We start from the raw sequence: 14,866 nt of genomic DNA, 5'->3' as shown, positions 1-14,866 counted from the left end.
GTTCTGGAACAGTTAAATTGCTAAGCAGCATCCAAATCAGAACCAATCACAGTAAAAGTCTGGTTAAATAGTGATCAGTTCTAATGGAGGTCAATACTGGCACAGCAACATCAGTAATCTCAGAAATAGATTTTAATAAAATTTGCCCTGCACTCCAGCCCTTAACTTTGTGCAAGAAGTCAGCTAGGCTGAGAACTTATACCGGGGAAACTTACAGATTAAGGTTATAACTTCGGTTCTGGTCCCTTATGAAAAACAACTGATCCAGGTTACCACTGCTTGTAGTAAAAGGGCAAGGGTCCAAGTTTAATGGGGCAAAATTGGTTGTGAGAGATTCGTCGACATTGGCTCGACATTTTGCAATCAGAAAACGGCTGCCTGAGTGAAGACTACTTAAATACCAGAGGTCTTCCAGGGAGGTCTAGGGAGTGACAGAAGAGTCAAGGCCACCTTGTATGTTGACAAGGAGGCAATTCCGCAATTCTGCAAGGCCCACACCCAGTAACATTTGCCTTATGGACAAAAGTAGAAGCAGGAAAGGTTGGAAAGTGGCAAAATCATCAAAGCAATCAAATTCATGGAAGGGGCAGTACCAGTCATACTGATTTCGAAGCCTGATGGATTCTGTTGAACTTTGTGTGGATTTTAAACATCACAGCTGGATAAAATGCCTAATCCTTCAGATAGACGATTTACATGCAAAACTGGCAGGGGGTTGTTGTCCTTCACAATGCTGAACGTGAGCTGTGCTTACTTGCAACTGTGATTAGACCAGGATTCCCAGAATGCTCAACTAATAATCATAAATGCTTCTGCCAATTTTCGAAACTGCCATCTCGGGTATCATCAGCCTGTTCATTTTTTCAGTAGGCGATGGCGCCACAACCTACATGACGTCCTAAGAGCAGGGTAAACTAAGAAGGAATACAAAAAACTTGAGTACAATACTAAGGCATTTTTTTCAAGGCAGGTGTATGACTAAAAATGAAAAAATGTGTTCCAGGCCCACAAGTGACCAACTTAGGCTAGAGTTGACAAGACTGGGTTACAGACCTGTTGAAGATAAAGTGAGGGCGACCAAAGCTGCCCTGACTCTCACATCTGTTCAAGAGTTTTAGTCATTTCTTAGGCTGGTAAATTACGATGGAAAGTTCAGACATAACCAGGCATTCACACTGGCACCATTGCATCAACTTCTAAAAAGGAATCAACCATGGAAGTGGTCTCACAGACAAGTCCTAACTTTCAATGAAGTAAGGAATCAGCTATCATCCTCTGAAGTGTTAGCACACTATGATACCAAAAAAGATTTGGTATTGACATGCAATGCCTCCCTATACAGCGGTGGGATGGTATAAAGTTATAGGTGGCCCAATGGAGAGGAACACTCAATAACTTATGCATCCAGGACTTTGGCTAATGCAGAATGTAAAAATGCCCAGGTAGAAAAAGAAGGATTGGTGTTGGGAAGTTCCATTAATATCTTTGTAACGAAGATCAGTGAAGTATTCATGAATGGGAAGGCAGGAAGTTAGAATTTGTTGGTAAAAATGATCATGGAGAAAAGAATGCCATGGTCCCTTTAGGAATTTGTGCTTTGTCTGTGCTTGGAAGTTTATAAATACAAGTGCACGAAGAGCGCCCAAGCGGTAACATTTTGTATAGAACAGCCAAGCAGCATTTTCCAAAATAACAAGTTTGAAATTGGACAATTATTTTAAACCAAGCACCTAGATACAGCAAACCAACTGAATTTAAATCTGATGGCGTTTACAACCTGAAACCAATCACATTATAAGAATTTGATTCTGTCATTACAGGTATATAAGGGCATTTGGAAAATCGGGAAGAGCTATTTGCCACCCTCCAGAGTTAGCACCATTCACCTCTCAGAGAAAGCCCATCTAATTAGTCAAAGGTACAATGGTATTTTAGCTCAAAGTCCTCATTGAAGAAATTATAGAGAACAAACATCCTTGACAGCAGAATTAGTGGAAGAATGGCATTTGTGAAGACAGCTGAGAACCAAAAATATTCCAGAAGGCAGTCTGTGAGAATATGGAGAGATTAAGTTTTAATTTATTGTTTTCTTATTAATAGGGTTTATTAAGTGGGATTTTGTTTATTTGAACAGTATGGCAGTAGAATTTAGAACAGTTGGGAAGTAGTTAGTAGTCTAAAGGGCAACTGCCAGTTTGTTAGTAATTCTGTTAATTTGTTCATTGTTGGGTTAAATAAATAAATTGTTTCTTGTTACTTGTGAAGTGGAGGGATTGTTTTCTTTTAACCACTCTTTTAATAGATTGCAACCAACATAGACAAGCTTCTCTGGGTGTTTTGGGGGTAATTATTAGAGGGTAACCACTACCCTGGTCATAACAGATTGGGGCTTGTGTTTTAGTTTAACTGTCAGAGGGGTTCAGCTAGTTCCCCACCATAAAAAAATTGAGGGCTCAGGTCCAGGATCCAGACAGTTCATGTATAGGATTTGGCCAGCCCATGCGCAGGATCTGAACAAATTCGCACAGGTTTAAAGAGACATAGGGATTAGAGTCCTAGATATTTAAATAAGACTTAGGTGAGAAAAAAAGCAGTTTAATTGGTTACTTGTCATTGGTTAAATTAATAGTTAGGGAAATGGCTCTTAATATTGCAAAAGAGGTTCTGAGATTTGAAGATGCTACCCAGATTTGCCAAGAAGCTTCAGAAAAGCAGAGGAAGAATATACTGAATTTTACTAAAAAAAATTCTGAAGAAGGGTCCAGACCCAAAACATCACGTTTCCTGCTCCACTGATGCTGCTTGGCCTACTGTGATCATCCAGATCTACACCTTGTTATCTTGGTAGAATATACTGTTATATTTGAATGCATGTAACGTCTTAAACAAAATAGATGAAACAGTGGTACAAATTGAATTAAATATGTACGATCTAGTGAGCATAATGGAGAGGTGGCTGTTGGATAACTTAGATTGAGACCTGAATGATGAAGGGTACATGATGCTTAGGATGGACAGGAAGCCAGGCAAGGTTGACAGAGTGGCTCTGTTAACTAAATATGATATTAGCACATGAGGAATGACCTAAATTCAGGAAACCAGGCTATAGAAAAAAAAAACGAAAATTATTGAAGAAACTCAACAGATCTGGTAGATTCTATGTAGAGAAAATAACAGTTGATATTTCAAGGCTAGTGACTCTTCTTCAGAACCTTTGGGACTACCCAAAAAAAAAAGGCAAATCTGGTCTCTTGGAATCTATCTCTTGGAAGCTCCTGGCTAGCAGATGCAATTAAAGTCGTACAATTATACAGCACAGAAACAGACCCTTCAGTCCAACTCGTCCATGCTGACCAGGTTTCCTCAACTGAACTTGTCTCGCTTGCCTCAATTTGGCCCTTATTCCTCCAAAGCATTCCTATCCATGTGCCTGTCTAAATACCTTTTAAAGGTTGTAATTGTATTCATCACCACCACTTCCTGTGGCAGTTCGTTCCATAAACGCACTACCCTCTGAATGAAAATTGTGCCTCTCAGTTCCCTTTTCAATCTTACCTTCTCACCTTTAAACCTTTGGCCTTTAGCTTTGGATTTCCCTCCCACCCCGGGGAAAAAGACCTTCACTATTTGCCTTATCTATGCCCCTCATGAGTTAATAAAACTCTAAACTCAGCCCTCACTCTCCTATGCTCTGTACGAAAACGTCCCAGCTGATTCAGATTCTCCTTGTAACACAAACTCTCCTGTCTTGATCTTAACACAGTCTTAAACCTTGTTTGCACCTTTTCCAGTTTAATAACATCCCTCCACAGCAAGGTGACCGGAATTGGATACGGTACTCCAAAAATGGCCATACCAACATCTTGTGGAGCCAGAATATGTCCAAACTCCTCTAATCTATGTTCTGATGGATTAAGGCAAGTGTGTCAATCACCACCTTCACTACCCTGTCTACCTGTGGCACCACTTTCAAGGAACTATGTACCTGCGCCCCTAAGTCTCTGTTCTACAACACTTCCCAGGGCCCTAACCTCAAGTTAGTAAGTCCTGCCCTGGTTTGTCTTAGCAAAGTACAATACCTCATGTTTATCTTAATTAAACTCCATCTGCCATTCTTCGGCCCATCTTCCACAAATTTCCTCCCATTAGTTTCAAAGCCGTCAAAGCTGGAAGCTGAAATGTAAGGGATGATTGACAATTTGGAAGGACAGTAGAAAAGGAAAAGGAGACAGCTCTGTCAATACAGCATAAAATCAGTACGTTAGTGAGAAATGTTCATGAAAGGGGAGAAGGGCCATGGTATCAGAACTCATGCTATTAGCAGTCACTGTGAATGTGAAGTCCTGAGTTCTTTCGGAGTTATTAAGAAGAATGCTTCAGACGTATAAGGTTGTGAGGATGCCAGGGACGGAAACATCCTACAAGGCATTGAAGATATGGGCTTTGCAAACACATGCTCAGTAATAACAAGCTGAGTCAGTAGTTTGTTTTAAAGGTTTCTGGGAGAGACATGATTGAATTCACAGAGATTTACCAAAAGGAAAACAAAAGAAGTCATCACAAAAGGAAAAAAAAGGTGAATTATGAAAGAATAGTCGAAAAATATAGAAAGACAGTCAAAGCTTCTCAATATACATAAAAAGGAATACTAGTAAGTGAACACTCATCCTTTAGCAGGTGAGACTGAGGAATTAATATTGAGAAATTGCAAAGGCTTTGAACAAAGACTTTGCATTTATCTTCAAAACAGAACTGCTAAAAAGCATCCTAAGATTAGTCAAAAAAAATCAAGTGGCGAAAGGGAAGGAAGGCCATAAAATGATAAGAGCTGTTAAAGATATTTAAGGTTGACAAGTACTATAGACCTATTGATCTTAAACAAAGGGTCATAACTGAAATGGCTGCAGAGATAATGGATGCACCAGATGTAACCTGCCAGATTCTACAGGTTGTGGAAAGGAACAATAGATTGAAAACTATTAGCAAACATATCAGAGGGTGCAGAGATATCACTCATTTGCATTTTGGGAGTGGACTTCACAGTCAATGTGGGTGTGAAGGGCATCGTGGAAGAACCTGGTGTTAAGGAAGAGTCATTTCCAGCGCCCAGGACCTGCATGTGTGCGAGAAGTGTCTCTCGCTGCAGCTCCTGGGAGCCCAGAGTTTGGAGTTTGGATGGCATCTGGGGACACTGAAGCATTCGCGAGGCAGAGATATTGTGGACAGCATGTATAGAGAGATGGTCACACCTCAGACTCCACAGGCAGGAAGGGAATAGGTGACCACGAAGCAGAGCAGGATGGTTACGCAGGCTGTGCAGGAATTGCCTGTGGCTATTCCCCTTCAAAACAGATATACAATTTTGGATACTGTTGAGGAGAATGGCCTCTCAGGGAATAACAGCAGCAGCCAAATTCTTGAAGCCATGGTTGGTTCTACTGCAGAGGGAGGGGGAAATAGGCTGAGAAATGTCATAGTTATAGGGGGTTCAATCGTAAGGGGAATGGATAGGCATTTTGGTGGCCACAAACAAGAGTCCAAGATAGTGTGTTGCCTCCCTGGTGCTGTGGTACTGAATGTCTCGGAGCAGTTGCAGGGCATTCTAGAGGGAAGATGGTGCAGCAATGGGAAGATTTTCTGCGGGTAATTCAGGAGGCACAGCAGAAATCCTAGAATGCCCTGCAGAATATAGAGAACTAGGAAGACAGTTGGAATAGAAGACCTCCAAAGTACTTATCTCAGGATTACTATCAGTGCCACATGCTTGTCAGAGTGGAAACAGCAAGATTCGATTCCCTAGTGTGGAAACAGGCCCTTTGGCGCAACAAGTCCACATGGCCACTTGAAGCATCCCACCTAGACCCACCCCCCTATAACCCACACACCCCTGAACACCATAGGCAATTTAGCATGGCCAATCCACCTAGCCTGCACATCTTTGGGCTGTGGGAGGAAACCGGAGCACCCAGAGGAAACCCACGCAGACACGGGGAGAATGTCCACACAGACAGTCACCCAACGCTGGAATCGAACCAGGGTTCCTGGCACTGTGAGGCTGCAGTGCTAACCACTGAGCCATCGTGTAGGATAAATATATGGCTGAAAAGATGATGTGAAGAGGTAGGTTTCAGATTCATGGGGCATTGGGATTAGTTTCGAAGAGGTGGGACCTGTACAAAATTAATGGGTTTGTGCAGTTTCCAGTCAGGGAGTCCTGTTTGTACAATTTCCAATAAGTGTCCTGGATGACATATGAAAACAGGAGTGTCAGAGATGCTGACACTCTGGTACCTAACTCCAAATGAGGCAGTTCTAAAGTCAAGGACTGTTCATATGTAAATAAAGAGTGACTCGGTGACAGATATTGGCCTCTGCACAGTTATTTCACTCTCCCTGTATTGCTTTATCAGTTATCCTCTGTATGCTTTCTGAAGGCTTCCCAATCCTCTGGCTCACATGAATCATCACCAAATTCTACACTTTTTTTTTGCTTTTATGCTGTCTGACTTCCCTTGTCAGCAATGGTTGCCTCATCCTCTGCTAAGTAAGTTTCTTTCTTGAGGTGAATTTCTGCTGTGCCTCCTGAATTACCCGCAGAAAATCTTCCCATTGCTGCACCATCTTCCCTGCTAGGTGCCCCTTCTAATCAACTTTGTCCAGCTTCTCCCTCATGTCTTTGTAGCTACCTTTTCTCAATTGTAATACCATTACATCTGATTCCAACTTCTCCCTGTTAAACCACTGGGGGAGTTCCATCACATTATGGTCATTGCTCCCTAGGGGCTCCTTCACCTTCAGCTCCCTAAAAACATCTGCCTCATGACAAATCATCAAATCCAGAATTGCGTGTTCCCTAGTGGGGTCTACCACAAGCTGTCACAAACATTCGCTCAATTCCTTTTCTTGAGATCCAACTTGATTGTCCCAGTTTATCTGCATATTGAAGTTCTCCAAGATTACTGTAATTGTGGCTTTCTTACACGCTTTTTCTATCTCCTAATTTATTTTCTTCTTCATATCCCAACTATCAGGGTCTTTTATCTTTGCTGTTCCTCAACCCCTACCTACTAAGATTCTACGCCTTCTGACTCTATATCACTTCTTGCTATTTGGAATTGAGCAGTCAAAGCTGAATTACTGATTATATTCAAAGCTGAGTTAAATTGAAATTTTGGCTGTCAAGAGTCAAGGATTGAAGATGCAGGCAACAATATGAAATTAAACTCACAATCAGATCAGCCATGATCTGACTGACTCATCAAGCAGGCGCAAGGGGCTAAATGGCCAATTCCAGGTCCTACTTCTTATGTCCTCTGTCTGCCTGAGATGAACTATGCTCCCCCATAATTGTCTGCTGCCCACCTTACACAGGACCGGAGAGCTAGCCCTCACAGGCTTGAGATGAGAGTAATGCAAGAATGCATTATGTACGATAATGTTTTAGTGAAACAGCACCAGCACATTGGAAATGCAGGTTTCTAATTTGAAGATTTATATTAACATGACAAACAATACTATTGATGTAATTTTAAGTGAGGACTTCTCATACCAGGTGTACATGTATATGTTTCTAAGCATAATATCTTTTTATGGAAGGTTCTGGAAACCTGAGTGGACAAGAAGATCAACGTACTCGTTCTTTCTGAGGTCTACATAACTTACCATACTGTCCCATCCTTAAATGCCGCTCCAAATCTTCAAACCATTTCAGAGAGTCTAGTGGCCTGGAATCTCCTTGCATAAGCAATATAACTTTGTGCAAATGATGTTAATGATAATGATTCTGAGGTGACCTGAAATTTGAAACATTCACCCAGTTTCTCTCTCCACAGGTGCTGCCAGGCACACTGAGTCTCTTTAGTATTCTGTGTTTGTGATAGTATTCCATCCACTTTTGAACTGTATAATACGTAATTGTTTATTTATGGTGTTACTGAAAGTATTAGAAGGTGACTCTTGTATTGTAAAAGTGCAAACTGCTTTGTGCTCTTACCTTGTCATTGACTTATTTGCCAGAGTATTCATCTGGTCTAGACTATTGATTTCATATGGTGTTCAACAATTAACATCAGCGCAAGGAATGGGACAGCGCGGTGGTACTGAGCCTTAAGATATATATGCATAGCTTTATTTTCTCGAATCGATGCAAGTCTATTCAAAATTAGACTTCGACTCCCTACCGTGTGGAAACAGGCCCTTCCGCCCAACGAGTCCACACCAGCTCTCACAGCATCCCACCCAGACCCATCACCCTGCAATCCACTTAATCCACACATCCACGAACACTATGGGCAATTTAGCATGGCCAATCCACGTAGCCTGCACATCTTTGGATTGTGGGAAGAAACCGGAACATGAAAACTCCACACAGACAGTCGCCCAAGAGCAGAATCAAACTCAGGCCCCTGGTGCTGAAAGGCGGCAGTGCTAACCACTGAGCCACCATGCCACCCAGAATGCCTCAGCTATTGATGATTCTAAAATATTAGTCAGATATTTACAAAAAATGATACAAACAATGATAATAGTATAATGATAATGTGTCTTCATATTCTTTTTCTTGATGATCGTTACCTTTAACATTTTTGAGTGACTTGCTTTTAAAACATTGATTACTGCCTTGCAATGTTGTCCTCTGAGCTGTTCAATGATGGAATTGAATTTCGCAGACATACATTTCCAATATTCCAGTTCTGTGAGTGGACCTGAATTTTCTGCCTCTTTTCTCACTTGATTACTTTGTGCCAGCACCTATAGACAAAATAAAATTCAATGTCTCTATTTTCTGACTTATTACGAAAATAGGGCTGAGGAGCAGGATTAGGTCATTTGGCTATTCCCCCATTAAGGTCACCCCTCAACTTCCAACACTCCAGTGAAATTAGACCCAGCCTATTTAGCCTCTTCGTTTAGCTCAAACCCTCCAACCCTAGCAACATTCTTGTAAATCCTTTGTAAGTCCATTCAAGTTTAACACCATCTTTGTGATAGCAGGGACACCAGAACTGATAGGCCACTCTTGGAATACTGCTAACAAATGTCCTGTACAGCCGCAACATGACGCCCCAACTCTTATACTCAATGCAATGACCATAAAGGCAAGTGTACCAAACATCACCTTCAAGGAACTGTGAACCTGCAGGCAAAGATCTCTTTGCCTGGCAACATTCCGCAGGATCCCACCATTAAGTCTGCAAGTCTTGCCCTAATTTGCCTGACTGAAATGCAACTATTACATTTATCTAAATTAAACTCCATCTACCATTTCTCAGCCTATTTGATCCAGGTCCGGTTGTACTTTCTGATAATCTTCTTCACTATCCACTACACCACCAATTTTGGTGTCATCTGCAAATTTATTACCATTCCACACTTTGAAGAAATTTCTCCTTATTTCAGTCCTAAATGGTTCACCCCATTTCCTTAGACTGTGACCCCTAGTTGTAGACACCTGTCAAGAATATCTTTCCTGCGTCTACCCTGTGTAGAGCTGTTCAAATTTTTTAACTTTCAATGAAATCACCACCTGTTCTTTCTCCTGAACTCCAGTGAATATAATGCTAACTATTTCAACCTCTTCTCATACATCAGCCCCACAATCTCAGGAATCAGTCTAATAAATATTTGCTGCACTCTCTCAATGAACAGCAAAGGGGGAAGCAATGCCCTGGTAGAATTATTGCTGGACTGTTAATTCAGAGACCCAGATAACATTCTGGTGACCTGAGTTCAAATCCCGCCACAGCAGATTGTGGAGTGTGAATTCAATAAAATATGTGGAATTAAGAATCTAATGATGACCATGAATCTATTGTCGACTGTCAGGAAAAACCCGTCCGACTCACTAATGTCCTTGAGGGAAGGAAACTGCCAGCGTCACCTGGTCTGGCTTACACATGATTCCAGACCCACAGCAATATGGTTGACTTTAAACTGCCCTCTGGGCAATTAGGGATGGGCAATAAATGCTGCCTGGTCAGTGAGGCCCTCATCCTGTGAATGAATAAAAAAAAAGAAAATCCTTTCTCAGCTAAGGAGACCAAAACAGCACATAAGATTCCAAGTGGGGTCTCACTAAATCCCTGTATAACAGCAGCAAGATATCCCTCCTCCTGTACTTGAATCCCCTCACAATGAAGACTTATACACCCTTTCCTTTCCTTACCCTGCGGCACCTATATGCTTACCTTCAGTGACTAATGTATTGTGATGGTACAGTGCTTTTTAGAGGGATTTATTCTGTGCTGTTTCTCTTGCACAGGGGTGTTGCCAGTGGCACCAGAAAGTCTGCTTCAGAAGAAGGGAAAGGCAGCATTGAATTCCCTGAGGGTCTTTTTTCATTAGAAAAAAGGAGCATGAGTGTGTACTGTCAGAATCACACAAACCCAAGAAGTTCATTTGAAGTTGGGAAGTTGACTGCTGAAACTGTTTGATTCAATTCTCTCTGCTGCAGCTAGAAGTTTGTGTTCCTTCTCTGCTGTATAATTGTTTATTTCGGTTTCCTTTCTCCTGGACTAGAGATAGTACGTGAGAGAATCTACTTTGCTGAACTTGCCTTTGCCAAGGATGTGTTTATAGGACATGGCTATATTGAAACAGTGGACAGGTAGCAGTTAAAATCTTTCTTTTGTTTATATTTTAATTGTGATATAAGAATAAAATGTATTTTGATTAAAGCGTACTAGTTTGGCTAATCTTATTGGGATCAAAATCTCTATTTCAAGGTTGGATTAGGATTATTAAACTTAAAGACAGCGAGTAAGAAAGGTTGGTGTTCTCTTTTCAGGTGTTGCAGTTGGTTTAAATAGGGTGTGCCTTGAGTAATAATGGCTCTTTCAGGGGATAAGAGTTTCCTAGGTGTGGAAGAAGTCACGTGGGGTGGTTGACAGAAGGTGGGTAAGACAAAGCTCGCAGAATTGGCATACAAACTGAAGTTGAAATTGCCTGTGCCTGTGAAGGAAGGAAGCTAGTTGCAGAAATAGCTCAGCATTTAACAACTGCCAAAATGCAATTGGAATCATCGGAAATGGCTAAATTTTAGTAAGAAAACAAATGGCTCGAACTAGAGATAATTACAGGACAAAGAGCAAAAGACTTAAACAAGCTTGAATATGAAAAGGTAACAAAGTGTGGACCTGGATGAACACAGCAGGCCAAGCAGCATCTTCGGAGCACAAAAGTTGACGTTTCGGGCCTAGACCCTTCAACAGAAAAGGATGATGAAGGGTCTAGGCCAGCAACATCAACTTTTGTGCTCCTAAGATGCTGCTTGGCCTGCTGTGTTCATCCAGCCCAACACTGCATCTGCAGTTCCCATTATCTCTGAATTTGAAAAGGAACTGAAACATCTGAGTTACAACTGAAAAGTTCCGGTATACTGGGGCTTATCTGGTTGCTGCTGAGTGCTGGTGAGGAGCAGCCTGGAGCGATGTGGGACAATTGCTGGTCATGGGCCTGGCACCACATGCTGAGCTGCTGTTATTGGATTGGAATTTAAAACCTTTTCACTGTGTTGTAACTACCTCCGAAAGTCATGCTTACACTTTCCAGTAATCTTCTTTGTGTAAGACTGCTTTTTTTTAAAACTCTGCAAGATTTGTACTTAGATACTTGCACCTAACATGGCACCATTAAAATTGTGATCAGAGATAATGGGAACTGCAGATGCTGGAGAATCCGAGATAACAACGTGTGGAGCTGGGTGAACACAGCAGGCCAAGCAGCATCTCAGGAGCACAAAAGCTGACGTTTCGGGCCTAGATCCTTCATCAGAAAAGGGGGATGGGGAGAGGGTTCTGAGATAAATAGGGAAAGAGGGGAAGGCGGACCGAAGTTGGAGAGAGGAGAATATAGGTGGAGAGGAGTGTATAGGTGGGGAGGTGGGGAGGGGATAGGTCAGTCCGGGGAGGACGGACAGGTCAAGGAGGCGGGATGAGTTTAGTAGGTAGGAAATGGAGGTGCGGCTTGAGGTGGGACGAGGGGATAGGTGAGATAAGGAACAGGTTAGGGAGGCGGGGATGAGCTGGGCTGGTTTTGGGATGCAGTGGGGGGAGGGGACGAGCTGGGCTGGTTTTGGGATGCACTGGGGGAGGGGGAGATTTTGAAGCTTGTGAAGTCCACATTGATACCATTGCGCTGCAGGGTTCCCAAGCGGAATATGAGTTGCTGTTCTTGCAACCTTCGGGTGGCATCATTATGGCACTGCAGGAGGCCCATGATGGACATGTCGTCTAAGGAATGGGAGGGGGAGTTAAAATGGTTTGCGACTGGGAGATGCAGTTGTTTATTGCGAGGCGAGCGGACGTGTTCTGCAAAGTGGTCCCCAAGACTCCGCTTGGTTTCCCCAATGTAGAAGGAGCCAGGTACAGTGGATACAGTATACTACATTGGCAGATGTGCAGGTGAACATCTGCTTAATATGGAAAGTCATCTTGGGGCCTGGGAAGGGGGTGAGGGAGGAGGTGTGGGGGCAAGTGTAGCACTTCATGCGGTTGCAGGGGAAGGTGCTGGGTGTGGTGGGGTTGGAGGTGAGTGTGGAGTGGACGAGGGAGTCACGGAGAGAGTGGACTCTCCAGAAGGCAGACAAGGATGGGGATGGAAAAATGTCTTGGGTGGTGGGGTCGGATTGTAGATGGCGGAAGTGTCGGAGGATGATGCGTTGTATCCGGAGGTTGGTGGGGTGGTATGTGAGGACGAGGGGGATTCTCTTGGGGCGGTTATGGCGGGGGTGGGGTGTGAGGCATGTGTTGCGGGAAGGGTTAGGGTTCGGGTTAGGGTTTAGGGTTCTTTGAGAAGGTGCCCAAACAGGTGGATGAGGGCAAAGCGGTTGATGTGTCGTATATGGGTTTCAGTAAAGCGTTTGATAAGGTTTCCCACAGTAAGCTATTGCATAAAATACAGAGTCATGGGATTGAGGATGATTTAGCAGTTTGGATCAAAAATCGGCTAGTTGGAAGAAGACAGACGGTGGTGATTGTTGGGAAATGTTCATCCTGGAGTTCAGTTACTACTGGTGTACAGTAAGGATTTGTTTTGGGTCACTGCTGTTTGTCATTTTTATAAATGACCTGGATGAGAGCGTAGATGGATGGGTTAGTAAATTTGAAGATGATGCTAACATAGAACATTACAGCACAGTATAGGCCCTTCGGCCCTCGATGTTGTGCCGACCTGTCACACTGATCTCAAGCCCATCTAACCTACACTATTCCATGTGCGTCCATATGCTTATCCAATGATGACTTAAATGTACCCAAAGTTGACGAAACTACTACCGTTGCAGGTAAAGCGTTCCATTCCTTTACTACTCTCTGAGTAAAGAAACTACCTCTGACATCTGTCCTAAATCTTGCACCCCTCAATTAAAAAGTTATGCCTCCTCGTGCTCGCCGTTACCATCCTAGGAAAAAGGCTCTCCCTATCCACCCTGTCTAACCCTCTGATTATTTTATATGTTTCAATTAAGTCACCTCTCAACCTTCTTCTCTCCAATGAAAACAGCCTCAAGTCCCTCAGCCTTTCCTCGTAAGACCTTCCCTCCATACCAGGCAACATCTTCGTAAATCTCCTCTGCACCCTTTCCAAAGCTTCCACATCCTTCTTATAATGTGGTGACCAGAACTGTACGCAATACTCCAAGTGCGGCCGCACCAGAATTTTGTACAGCTTCACCATAACCTCTTGGTTCCAGAACTCGATCCCTCTATTAATCAAAGCTAAAACACTGTATGCCTTCTTAACAGCCCTGTCAACCTGGGTGGCGACTTTCAAAGATCTGTGTACATGGACACCGAGATCCCTCTGCTCATCTACACTACTAAGAATCTTACCATTAGCCCTGTACTTTGCCTTCCGGTTACTCCTACCAAAGTGCATCACATCACACTTGTCTGCATTAAACTCCATTTGCCACCTCTCAGCCCAGATCTGCAACTTATCTATGTTTCCCTGCAAACTACAGCATCCTTCATCACTATCCACAATTCCACCGACCTTAGTGTCATCTGCAAATTTACTAACCCATCCTTCTACGCCCTCATCCAGGTCATTTATAAAAATGACAAACAGCAGTGGACCAAACACCGACCCTTGCGGTACACCATTAGTAACTGCTCTCCAGGATGAACATTTCCCATCAACTATCACTCTCTGTCTTCTTTCAGCAAGCCAATTTCTGATCCAAACTGCTATATCTCCGACAATTCCATTCCTTCGCATTTTGTACAATAGCCGATTGTGGGGAACCTTATCGAACGCCTTGCTGAAATCCATATACACCACATCAACCGGTTTACTCTCATCTATCTGTTTGGTCACCTTCTCAAAGAACTCAATAAGGTTTGTGAGGCACGACCTTCCCTTCATAAAACCGTGCTGACTATCCCTAATAAAATTTATTCTTTTCTAGATGATTATAAATCCTATCCCTTATAACCTTTTCCAACACTTTACCAGCTACTGAGGTAAGGCTCACTGGTCTATAATTACCAGGGTTGTCTCTACTCCCTTTCTTGAACAGGGAAACATTTGCTATCCTCCAGTCATCTGGCACTATTTCTGTAGACAATGACGAGTTAAAGATCAATGCCAAAGGCTCGGCAATCTCCTCCCTGGCTTCCCAGAGGATCCAAGGATAAATCCTATCCGGCCCAGGGGACCTATCTATCTTCACCCTCTGAAGGATTTCTAATACCTCTTCCTTGTGAACCTCAATCCCACCTAGTCTAGTAGCCTGTATCTCAGTATTCTCGACAACATTGTCGTTTTCTAGAGTGAATACTGTTGAAAAATATTCACGTAGCGCTTCCCCTATCTCATCTGACTCCACACACAACTTACCACTACTATCCTTGATTGGGCCTAATCT

At 42.9% G+C, this 14,866-nt stretch overlaps 1 protein-coding gene across 1 annotated transcript in view; it reads right to left on the bottom strand.

Moving 5' to 3' along the window:
* Window positions 1–14,866, bottom strand: part of LOC125452340 (dynein axonemal heavy chain 8-like) — a 1,165,100-nt gene that overhangs the window by 1,018,149 nt on the left and 132,085 nt on the right. Inside the window, exon 8 of the mRNA XM_059645122.1 lies at window positions 8,575–8,751. Coding sequence (XP_059501105.1) covers window positions 8,575–8,751 — 177 coding nt within the window. The remainder of the gene's footprint in view (window positions 1–8,574; window positions 8,752–14,866) is intronic.

This window comes from Stegostoma tigrinum, chromosome 4, assembly GCF_030684315.1.
Source record: "Stegostoma tigrinum isolate sSteTig4 chromosome 4, sSteTig4.hap1, whole genome shotgun sequence".
NCBI classification, from domain to species: domain Eukaryota; kingdom Metazoa; phylum Chordata; class Chondrichthyes; order Orectolobiformes; family Stegostomatidae; genus Stegostoma; species Stegostoma tigrinum.
The sequence above is the reverse complement of the archived record's forward strand: the minus strand, read 5'-3'. Positions and strand labels throughout refer to the sequence as shown.